Raw genomic sequence first — 13798 nt, 5'->3', positions numbered from 1 at the left:
TTTTTTTTTTTTTCTTTAAATAATAATGATTGTAACATTTTTTCTTATTTAATTGACAATGAATTAAGCTCTTTCTATGTGTAAAATGTATTACATATATGATCATGTAGAAACAAATCTTTTTGATGAAACTAAAATTTTATATATGATTCAAATTGAATAATTCTAATTCCACGATCATAAAAATATTTTTTTTTTTTGCTAAAACTCATACGTAATATAATTTGTTAATTTTAATTCTTTTAAAAAGTTGCATTATTAATTAAATTTAACTTTATCATGCAACAATTAAATAACATATTTTAATGTAATAAACAATTCTGGACATAATCAAATATAATAATATAAAAAATATGAGCATATCAACTAACAAAACTCTTTATTCCTAGGTTAATCTATAAAATAACATTCTATTTCATATAAAAACATATACTTAATAATTCTTCTTTTAATTTGTTATTAATTTATATACGGAAAACCTTGTGAACCTATATTGTGCACTTAAATAATTTGACTACTGTTCTACTGTATAAGAGTTATCTGCAAATAATTATTAATATGTAAACACAAAATAATTCTTTTTAATAAAAATACAAAATTTTTAAATAAGATTAATTTTAATGGAAAAAATAGAAACCAAACTTAATCAACAGCAAATTTCAAGTATATACACATATATTTTGATAAATGTGATAAAAGGTTTTTAGAAAATTAAAAATTGCATAAGTTATGAGAAAATAATTTAAACTTAACTATGAAATAAAATAATGAATTTTTGTTTTTCATTTCATTTTTCATTTATTCATACTGTTATAATTTTAAAAATGAATGTAAAGCGTTTGCTTTACAATTTGATCCATGATATACAACAAAAATCAAGATAATTAAGCATGCTAAATTAATTATAATTATATTACATTAAAATAACTAATAATAAATTTATTTAGAATAAAAATATATTATAATTAAATTATAGTTTGCATGCATTAGCATGGATATTTACTTATTTCTAAAATGTTAGAAAATTTTTACGTATTTTACATAAATATATAGACTGTTTTTATTGAAGAATAGCAACCACCTAATAATGAGTCCCCAAAATATAATATGTTAATATGGAGTGAAAAAAAACAAAATGAAAAATAATATTTACAAAAGTAGACAAATAAAAAACATTAATATATATAATTAATTTATGATTCAGTTTTACGTATAAAAAAAAAAATAATTTTTTCATTTTTTTTTTCTTTTTACATTACTTAAAAACCTTGAAATTCATCTTTATAAAAGAGTTCATAAATGAAGTATAATTTTTTATTCAAGAATCCTTAAAAATTCATTGTGCCATTTTTTAGATTTATTTTATTTTCTTCTTTCGCATCATAATTTTTCGGGGGTGTTAATATTATGATATCACATAGCCAAATACACCTAATTAGTTTACTGTATTACCATGTTTTTAACACTGCAATTTTATAATCATTGAAATAATACATTACTTTAACTCTATTCTTTATAATTAAAGAGTTTTTTTCTACAAGACATATATGCATCACATTTCGATACTCAAGTATTCACTTGTGTACAATAAAACTTAATTTTTTTGAAATTATGTTATAATTCGAACAATTCCTGTGCATATTATTGTTTTTGAACTTATTTCGCATAATAAGATTGATTCAAATAGTTTCGACAGCATTACTAGCTCAAATGGTTATTCTAAATATTTTCAAATAATATTTTTTAATTAGTAAAAATAATAATGTCTAGGCTAATATGACAAATATAACGCGCTCTTTTGAGAATGTGTAAGAAATTCCTCTGACATATATCTTGATAATTCTTCTTTATATTCATCATTGTAATTATTCTCAAATTCTCCTTTCTTTTTTTCTTTTTTATTTGAACTCTTTCCTGGCTCGGTGGACTAATATACAAATGAAATAAAAACAAGAAATAAATTATATTAATAATTGTATATTTGATCAAATTAATGTTACATGAATAATTACAAAATACATTTATATTAAGATATAATTATTACGTTAAAGAAAATGACAAGGAATACAATCACACACAAAATTGAAGCACCCATGATCATATGGCGTATATGTAGTGATTAAAATGTTTTACTGATTTTTTTAAAATAAATATAAATATTGGACGACACACCAGGTAAGTAATAATGCGTTGGATTAATTCTTTGATAGTTTTTCCATGATTTCCCTTGGTCTATTTTGTCTTCTATTATTCCAGATTTAGGTGATACTTTTTGCCCACCTTGGTGTTGCATACCTTTTGGGATTACTCCATGTAATATATCTTGTAAACTCGATGAAACTTTTGAATCTCTTTTATCTAGCAAACCAACATGAGCTTCTGTTTCTCTTGAAATTTCAAAACCTAGAGGATCTTCTCGTCCTTCCGTATTTAATGGACGTGCTGTAACTTTTGCTCTTATATCTTGTGAATCTGCTTCTTGTGAAGCTCTTGTAACCCCTACTGTAACCCCATGGGATACAGAATCATTTGAGGTTGCATTAGTTTCTCCTTTAGGTTCTACAACCCTATTTTTTGTCAGTTGTTGATCTTTTTCTGGCTTAATTATAGGTCCTGTATCACTCGGGGGTTGTTGAGCATCTAAAGCATTTATATCCCGAGGTTTATATAATTTACATGCTTCTAGTTCAGAAATCAACTTCTTTGGGTCAAACTTAGAAGCGCAATAAAAATAATGAGTGTCAGTATTGAATAACCACCATGACCCATTATTACAGTGGTCTTTCTTATACCTTTCATATAATCTACTAAAATTATTAACAAAAGTCAAATACTTACTGCATTTGTCATTGTCATTTGAATTGCTAATTTTTTTAATTTCATCATAATTTTGAAAATACATATACGAAATTTTCCTTTTTTTCCATTCATCTAGTGTAACATTTTTCTCAGGCTCTGGAAATGAAGTACAAATGTATTTTAATTCTTTTTTAATAACATTATTTACTATATCAATAAGGTCCTTAGCTAAGGATATTTCACTAACCATTTTGGAGTGATCAGTATATATTTTCCCTATTTCTTCATATAACCAATAACGTAAATAACCACAACGTTTTGTATTTTCTGGTTTTCTGCCATTTACAGCTATTTGTTCTAAAACATACATGAGTTTAGTGCAAAGGATTTTGGATTTGCTATACTGTTCATTATCTATATTCAGCTTTTCACAATAAGCATCAAATTTGGATGTTTCATTGAGTGAATAGAGTTCTTCATGTATTTTATCAAGTTTTAAAACATTTGCAGCCTCCTGAAAATATTCATAAAAAATTTAACAAACAAATGGAATAAACTTGATCCTACACACAGAATTCTCCTTTTGTTAAATACAAAACAACTTTTATAATTAGACGATATAAATAATCATATATATTCATTTAAACCAATTCTTCCTCAGTTGTCTTCGCCATTTTCTTTTATTTTTTTCACGTAATTTACATTAAATTAAAAAAAAAAAAATTTTCAAAATACAAATACTAACATATATAAGCTTAAAATACACAAAGTTATATCAATATATTTACGTAACCCATTACATTATTTTTACGACTATATAATTTTTTATTTATAAGATCTATTATTGTGTAATAAACATATTCTAATAATTTTTTTTTTTTATTATATATGTAAATGATAGCCATTATTTAAATCATGACAATAAATTAGTGAAAAAGTAACTTATAAATCATACCACATACAACAGAGTAAGCAATATAGCAAATGCTTATATATTTACTTATTATAATACTCTGCCAAGTAATATAGAAGATGTTTTTAATTTTTGCGTAGAAAATTTTATATAATAAATTGTGAAATTTTTTAAATGTTCTTTAAAAATTGTATTAATTATTGTTTCCTTAAAAATATTCTCTTGGAGATAATAACATCGTTGAGTTGCTGAACATTATTTAGCACGATAAGTTTGTTAAATTGATCTTTCTATTTATAACAGAAATGTGTCATACTGTACACATCAATAACTCAAGTTAGAATAATAATTCTAATGGAGGTAAAGACAAAAATTAGCTTATATATTATGGTCTCACGAACATATGTTATTGTTTAATATTAAAAAAATATATTATTAGAACATTTTTTTTACTTAGAATTGTATCAGTTTAATAATTTCTAAAATAGAGTTATAATCAAAAAATGGGTGGTCCTATTCACATTCATCTTCATTTCAATACACAAAAAAATTTAATTTTTTTTCCTTTTTCAATTTCTTTTGCTATTAATAAAATGCATATTTTGGATTATTATCATAAATATATTTTAATATTATAGAATTAATAGCATTATTTTTTTTTACTAAAAAAGGGCATACTTTATTGTTTTAAAATCGTAAAAAAAATTCTATTTTCTAATATGAAATGTGACTAAAATTTTAGAAAATATTGAAATAAGCTATTTAACTATTAGATTAAATTTATTACTCCCTTTTAATCACATTTATATTTATAGAAGTACAAAAAAAAATAAATGTGTTGAAAAATTCTACATTATCATTATATAAGTTTTAATTTTTCTTAAGAATTTCTTATAATTTGTTTTAGATAAATATAAATAGCTTTTAAAAATTTTTTCCTTAAAAAAATTGTGAGAACTGCAAGAAATACTAAATACATATTTTTGTTTTTTGTGTCATTGCTATATAACGTTTTATTTAAATTGAGGTTATTAGATATATTATGTAATCCTAGATGTATATTTTAATTATTATTATAAACACTCCACATAATTAGACAACTTCATAAAGTAAAATGAAATTATTTGCTACTTGTTAAAACAGGGAACAATTGTACATTTATTAATGAAATATTTACCATACATATATATTTTTGTGCTCTTTTTTTTCTTTCACAGTAACCAATAAAAAAAAAATATCACTCAAATATGTAAAATATATAAACCGAATCATTTATTTAAGGAATTATTTAGGAAATATATGTAAATATTATTTTACTTTACTCTTATTTTCGCAATAATAATACAATTACATGTGTAAAAATAGTTATTTATATATAAACAACAACTTGTGTATGCAGCTCATTGTATTAGCACTTTAAAAAGTTTTAAGTTAATAAAATAAATATAATAAATGTACACATAATATTAAATTTGGTGTATGATATCCGAATAATATCTTTTATATAACATTAAAAGTACTATTTGGGACATATATAAAAATATAAAACAAAAAAAATAAAATAAAGAAAACTTTTGAAACATACAGATTTGATTGCCAAAATTCTTCACCATTTTGTATAATTCTACTATAACAGTCATTGAACGTTTTTACTTTGTTACATTTTCGTATGTATTTCTACATGTGAGGCAACATTGTTTTATAAAAATTGTGCGAAATATTTTTTTCAATTATTTTACTGCTATTAATTTAATTAATTCTAATCATCAGAAAGCATAAGTGGTTTTATATAACTTTAGCTAAAAGTTTAAGTATTCATCTAATTACACTTTATTTATATTAAGTATTCGTTTATCTCATTTAGAATCAGTTAATAGTGTTGCACCTTCACCAAAAAACTAATATTACGTGTTGGTGTAAGTGGGGGGGAGTTGGAATTAGCTTTTTACGCAAGAGACAAATAGTTTTTATATGATTTAATAGAATATATTTGTATACAAGTTGATATATTTTTTGAAGATATATGTATACAGTAACTTATAATTTTATGTGCATTACGCGAGAAATAAATTTTACGAACATTTAATAATTTTCTCATGTTATGTTAATAATGTACACTTATATTAATATCAATATTCAGAAAAACAACTAATTAATTCATTTTACTAAACAGATCATAGAGAGCAATCAGTAAAAACCTTTTTTATCTGAACATATTATTGAACAAATAAAATAACACAAAAATCCTAAATAAAAAAATATAACTTATTTCATATAATGAAAAATATTAATTCACCACTCTTCTTTACAATCCCATTATATCCTATGACATAAGTAATCGGATGCTTAATGCTTTCCATGTTAATACAAATCAGTTGATTTTTCATGGAGAACTTAACGAAAACATACTTATCAAGGATGATATGCAATGTGTGTTCGTCTTCTTTGATTATTTACATTTGCACTTTTAGGTGCAGGGGTCGATGTTTTTTTTTGAACTTCAGATTTAACATTACCCATAGCATAGGCGCCAACGTGATCACTATCATTATTTATTCCCTTTCCTTTCTGAAATATTCTATTACGTATTATAGACCCAACGGGTGTTAACTGATAAAAGAAAGAAAAGAACACATGTATTCATTTTATAACAATTTTTTTTACGTAAATAAGTTATTAGCTGTAAAATATATTTTACGTTTTAAAAAACTTCTCCTTACTTTATAATAAATAAATAAAATTGAAAAGACTCCTATTATCAAAAGGGCTGAGACACCAATGTGCGTAAATTTACTATCCATTGCAATACCAGAGTTTTTTCTTAGTAAAAAGCTAATCATTTTTTTGGCATCCGTATTAAAGGCTTTAAATCCAATAGTTCCAGTTTCACGCACATCCGGTTCTCTGCATTTACCTGAATTATATTTCACCATGTGACTTTCACAAACTTCTTTATTTTGTGTTGATTGTTCTGTAACTTGCATTAATATATTAATTCCTCTTTCAGAACTTCTATACCCCCCAATTTTATTCTTGCCTTGTCTCTGAGAAATATCATTATTAGCGGTTAACTTAGATGGAAATATAGAACATGAATTAAATGTAGTTTCATTATCCTTTTCTATTTCTTTACACCTAAAATATTTGTGCTCCCCTTTATAAATCCAATCATATTTATTATTAACCTTTATATCATGCGAACTATCTCCATTGCATGTTAACTGTGAAAAAAAGTTATCTGGATTATACATCTCATCACATGAAAAATATTTTAAACATCTATTGGACATCCAAGGGCAACAATACTTTTTATGTTCTGGATATATAGTTTTTAGGAGGTTAATATAATTTTCGAACAATCTATTTTTATTATTACCTTTGGAACAATAATTTATTACAACACTATCAAAATTCATGATATAATCATGCAAAAGTTTTTCCTCATTCCATTCCTTTAATTCATTTTCATCATAATAAAAATATGGATGTGAATTTTTTTTTAATGCTTCTATAATAATCTGTAATGCCTTATATGTCTCTTTATTAGAGGAATTTTTTGAAACCCTTATAGAACTATTTTTCCATCTATGTATTTTATCATACAACCAGTATATAAAATGCAAACATAAATTATTATAATTATTATTTAAATATTTTCGAACTTCATTGCACAAATCTATTAGTCCAAACCTATGAGGTCCAGAATTAGTAATATTATTGCAATGTTTTCCTACTGTTTCTTCATTTTTCAAAAACAAGTTAAATTTTTCGTATAATTCCCATGAATATGAGTTCTTTAAAACAACATCCTAAAAATATAATAGGAAAAATTAACTAAATAACTATTAATGAATGTATTCAGAAGTATTAACATCTTGATTTTTGAAGAAACATACCTAATATACAAATAATATTATACAAGCAAATGCTTTCATGTAATAGAAAAATATACCAAATTTTCCTCAGATATTGAATCCATTATATATTATATTTTAATATAAACATGATTTTGAGTTTATAAATGCGGTGGTTACATATACAACTTACGTAATAATTTGTATAATAGTCTATTTTTTCAAAACAGCATGATTTTCATTAACTAAAAAAGCATGTTTATATAATAATTTTTATAAGTGTACCATAGAAATAAAATATTATAGTGTTATATGTATAATATGAAACGAGAAATCTCATCTTAGTAAAAACCGAAATTAATATTTCCGTTTATAAATCTAGTGTATTTTAGGATTATAAGCATAAATCTAAATTGCAGCATGTTTATTTATAATAGTAGTGTATAATGATATAGTAATACATAATATGCTAAACTATTATTAATTTATTTGTATATGTATTGAATTTTGTGCTACTTATAAAAAAATATTCAATATTTTATTGCGACATTACTAATAAATAAGAAATACTACATAAAAAGAAAAAAATTATATTCATAATCAGTAAAAATATTTATAATATATTTCAAGTTTAATAATAACATCCATGCTTAGAAATACTAATTATTTATATATATTATAACAATTTTGTAACATACTCTTAATGTTGTTATAAAAATTCAAAAAAGTGTAAAAATTATATTATATTCTATGAAAAACATGGTATAATATGAAAATCTCCTTTTTTCATGTAATAATTTATGTACATTATGATAAAAATGTGCAAATTATAATATAAACCTTTAAAAAAATTAATTCGCTCCACGAGCAATGGGCCATTGATACAATGCATATATTCTGCAAATAATAAAAGTAGACTCTTCTGAAAAATAATTTTTACATGTAAGACACAATATTCCATATTAATAAAACATTATATTTAAATATATAAATATGAGATAATTTATTTTATATAATAATAAAATGCAAAAAATATATTTATATTAAATTTATAACAAATGTATGAAAACATTTTTCTAATGCTACTATAATATATAAATATAATTTTATTTTTACATTAATATTCATTAAAATGACTTACATTTATTAAGAAAAAATATAAAAACAAATTATTTTATATTTTATATTGAGAATAATATAATGAAATTGTTACACTATGCATTTTTATTTTATATTATTACACAATTATAAGTATTCGTATTGCATTACTCCATTGCATACAGTTTGAGCTGTAGTATATATGACAATATTGTTTAATAAAAAATAAATTATGATACTCAATAAATTATATTATTATAAATCTATAGCTGAACATTAAAAATATATATTCATCTTATGTATAAACCAGAGAAAAAGCATTAAGTTTTTATCATCTTAAAGGAATTAGTTGTTATGAATATAAATTTTAATAGTATATTTGTGTCCAATATTAATATTATTCTTAGTAATATATATTTAAAAAAAAAAAATAAAATATATATGTACTTTAGTTTACGAATTAAAATATATATATGAAATAATGTATATTATTAAAAAATCAGTTAATGGAAGGTATATTATATATGAACTATATAATACCTTTGGTATTTACATATGGCACGATAATTTTGTTTTGTGTAAAATATAATTTATAAGATATTAAGATGAATTAAATTAAAAAATTTACTTCTTAAGGAATGATTAAATTTATACTTATCTCATTAATTACATTTTCATTTTCACATAGATTCATTATTAAGTTACTTTTTATACGAATTTTCATATAATTTCTTATTTTGTATAAATTCGTATGTATATATATATAACATAGCTATTAGAACATTGGAAAATATATTAAGAGTATGCACTGATATGTTTCATTTAAAAACAACCAATAATTTTGATTTAGATAATTAATGATATTTTTTATATAAAACTATGCAAAGTATGGTTAATACTGTTACATTAACATATTTATAGAATTAACATTGCACAAATGTAAGGAATATGCGAATATATTCCACAGTATGATAATTATACTGATTAAATATTTATTTACTTTTTTAGATTCCTTATCTACACTTTTATATGACTCTGTTTATAGTTTCATGTTACAAGGTTATAATAAATATTACACATTCATTACATAAAGATTATTATACGATATATATTTTGTGAAATATATTCTTTAACAAGAAAAAATTATGATATTTGCACACTATAAAGATCATAATAATGTATGTGATATCAATCAATAATTAATTTTTCACGAATTACAACGAATCATAATTAATAAAAATATGTGTAATACAGAAAAACTCACATATTGTATTGATAAATTTTTTTATCTATCTATCTAAATTTCAATATATTTTTGCTTTCCCCAATATGTAATTGTATTATACATTTAATTAATATAAACACTGTGATATTATATATAGATATAATAATAATCTGTATCATTTTTAAAGAACGAGAATTAAAAAATATTAATGTTTTATTTAAGGTTCATACACTTCAAACAAGCTTTAATATTTGGGACATTGTCACTTCAATTATTATATATGTATATTAATATAAAAAATAATTTTTAAAGCTAAATATTATATAGGATTTTTCTCAAAAATTTTATAATTGCAGGTTTAATTTATTTTTGAATCATATGTTTACTAAAAAATTAGTGCGTAATACTATATATTATGATACTATTGCTGATAAGAAAAATAATATTATATATTAAAATTTTTTGTATAATTTAAAAAGAAAACATTATCTTCAGCTAACAAGTATTAAAAAAAAAAGTTAAAATATGCATAACAATATAGTATATAGGAATGAATATGCAAGAAATTATTAAAATTACATAGATAATAATGCACTTGTTTAATTGCTAATTTATTTAGATGACATTTAAATAATATGCAATTTAAATAATCATTTTGTCACAAAAACATATATATTATTTTTTAGTTCAATTATACTTAAAATTATTTGTACATTTCTGTTTATAAATTTATTCCATTAATATACATTTTACAATGTAGTTCCTTTATTATACTCTAGTAATTTATGTAGTGTGAATATTAATATTTTAATTATATATAAATTTTCCTCAAATTTTATATTATTTATAGATAATACAGTTTATGATATATATTAAAATGATCAGAACTCTTTCCTCATTAAATATATATTATTTACAATATTTCCTCGATATCAATATATTCTTTGAACTGTTCCTATTCCTACAATTTTATTATAATTTTTATGTCCACACATTTTGTACTTAATATTTATTCTTATAATTAATATGTTATTATTAAATGTAATCACTATTTAAAGAATTGTAAGCAATTTTAAATGCGTTGTTATCTATATTCCGACTTAATGTATTCTTATTTTTATTTTTTGGCAATAAATCGCTCATTCTTAATTTAGTGTGTATCCATGCATTTATTGGAGTAAACTAATGAAATAATATAATACATATTCTAAACATATTTATTCAGTATTTTTTACATTGATATGACATGAATAATAGTATATAATATAGGTTGTTAATATTCTTACAAATAAAATTTTTATTACTTTGTGTATTGAGATACATATGGAAATGACTCCCAAAATAAAAAAACCTATAGCAAAAATGTATTTAACTTGATATATGTAAGGTGTATTATGTGCCTATACTTAATTTAATAGTGGTTTATATTTAATTCGTATGAAATCGCTTACCATGTGCTGTACTTGATGTGTCAATATTTTCATCATACTTAAAGGTCTCTAGTTTTTCAACATAATCAGATACATCCTTTATATTTAAAGCGTTACGTTCTGTTAAATTTAAAAAATAATAATTCTAATATGGTTCTTTAAGAAAGAAATGATTATTTATTACACAATTAGCAATAGTTATGTTTTTACCTTTAACACACTTTTTTGAATTATCAAGAAGTTTGTCCCATTCATTTTTACGATATTCCTCACTCATATTTTCAACATTATATGTACCATTACTGATTTGAACTAATATACAATTAACATGTTCTGTATATATGTTTTTTTTTCTTTGACAATTATTTTCACTGCCATAATATTTATTTCCCCAGTAATTTTCAAGAGTATTATCTATTGTATCTTTTTTATGTGCATCTATTAATCTAGATCGGTTAATTCCTTCAGTTAACAAATCTAAGTATAAGTTCAAAGCCTTACAGCATTTATTATAATCATTATAAGTTTTACAATCCTTTAACAATCCATTATAAGCAACATTAACATTTGGATTTATATTACGTACGTATTCAACAACATCCGAGCTCTGACTAGAAGAAGATTTAACTATCAATGCTAAATTATAGATATCAACATTCCGAAGTAATTTCTCGATAAAATAATCTGAAAGTATATTTTCATTCTTGGGAAACATATTTTTCAATGGAAAATATATAATAATGTTTATGTATAACAGAATTTTATGAAAAATAATTAAGATTATTAAAAAAATTCATAAAAAAATAGAATTTATTACTTACTTCACCTTTCATTTTTTATGAATTATATTATAAAAATATAATGTAGAATATATTAAATAATATATGCTTGATAAGTATATATATTTATATAGTGAAATCTAAGGAAAATAAAAATATATAAGAATTAGTCCTCTTCTATATATATCTACAAATAATAATTGATATTAATTGTAAATAATTTTTTATTTTCATATAATATATAGATCCTAGTTTTACGTTTATTTAACTTAAAAAGAAGTGTTTTTAATAATTAATAATATTTTGTATAATGAAGCACCAATATAAAATGTGTACGAACAAAATTACTTTTTTGGTACAATTACTTATAATAAACATTTGCAAATTAAACTTATTTTATAAAGTATAGCATCAGTATAATTACACATATAATACACAGATATATTGTGATTATATATGCGGTAATATTTTCAACTATAAAAACATGGAAACGTATATACTTGTTGTTGTATTGCCATTATAATGATTTCATAAACTTGTATATACAATTTTTTTACTTTTTAAATGTAGAAAATATTGTTAGATTTAAGCAATACCACATATGGAAATAAAGATATAATATACTCATACAATTACAGATTGGACAAAAAAAAAAGAATAAAATAAATAGGTTGACTATATCACATTGAATAAAAGTATATTTACTCAAAATTGTTGTTAGCACAAACATTATATTATTCTTACTATGATTCTCATTTTAACAATGTGATATGTTAAAAATTTAATTTTTTATTAGTTCTATTAATTTATTAATATATATATGGAATAAATAATAATATCCCTACCAAAAGTATAGTTTTATTCTGATATAAGCATTTGCTTTAACAAAATAAATGACATGATGAGTTATTTTATAAATATTATATAAATATATATATCATAATTTATATACGATATAAATATATAAAGAAATTTATATGTATTCATTGAATTAGTACTTCAGGAATTAAAAAAATCGTAAGAATTAATATAGTTTCTGCTTTTTTCTATTACGTTTAATGAATTCAAAATATATATAGAGAATATATAGAAAGTTAGTTAATTAAACTAAAAAAATTATTATATACACAGAATACAAAAATTGCTATAAGACAAAAAAAATATATATAATATAATTATTATGGATTAAGCAATATATTTTTAGGAGTTTTCATACTATGAACGATTCATTAAAAAGTAAAAATTTATCATCTTTACTGTATATAAATGTCCAAATGAGAGTTATTTGATCAAAGAATGCATTTAGTTTCTACATGATATATATAACCATTATTCTCAATTAATATGTAAATAAATGATAATAATAGGATAATTAATTTCTAGGTTAAAAGTATAATATAATAATACATTATCACATTAGATTATAATTTTCATATATAGAATATAATTGAAAAAACACATAGAATTTATGGTTAATCAATGTAATTATCCTTATATAAATGAAGATAGAAAAAATTTTAAATCATTTATTTGGAATATATTTTTAATCGCATTTAAATATGGCATGAAATATAAAATAAGACTTTTATATTAGATAACGATTAATGTTAAATTATTATGAAATTAAATTAAATTTTCATAATATATGTACACTATGGAAGAAATTTTTAAAATAATAAGGGTTAGGAATATTTGACCAA

The 13798-nt window shown here is 21.5% G+C and overlaps 2 protein-coding genes across 2 annotated transcripts; both read right to left on the bottom strand.

Annotated features, from left to right (window-relative positions):
* Positions 1 to 1771: 1771 nt before the first annotated feature.
* Positions 1772 to 3473, bottom strand: PGO_000205 (variable surface protein; the record flags this gene model as incomplete). Its single annotated transcript, XM_028690728.1, has 3 exons — positions 1772 to 1927; positions 2171 to 3313; positions 3447 to 3473. The coding sequence occupies 3 exons, from the start codon at positions 3471 to 3473 to the stop codon at positions 1772 to 1774; spliced, it is 1326 nt and encodes a 441-aa protein (XP_028546529.1).
* Positions 3474 to 6124: 2651 nt separating this feature from the next.
* Positions 6125 to 7647, bottom strand: PGO_000200 (variable surface protein; the record flags this gene model as incomplete). Its single annotated transcript, XM_028690727.1, has 3 exons — positions 6125 to 6322; positions 6433 to 7521; positions 7618 to 7647. 3 exons carry the CDS (start codon positions 7645 to 7647, stop codon positions 6125 to 6127), a joined length of 1317 nt encoding a protein of 438 aa, XP_028546528.1.
* Positions 7648 to 13798: the final 6151 nt, after the last annotated feature.

The sequence above is a fragment of the Plasmodium gonderi genome, assembly GCF_002157705.1.
Source record: "Plasmodium gonderi DNA, contig: Pgo-contig_18, whole genome shotgun sequence".
NCBI classification, from domain to species: Eukaryota; Apicomplexa; class Aconoidasida; order Haemosporida; family Plasmodiidae; genus Plasmodium; species Plasmodium gonderi.
This window is presented reverse-complemented; position numbering and strand designations above follow the sequence as displayed.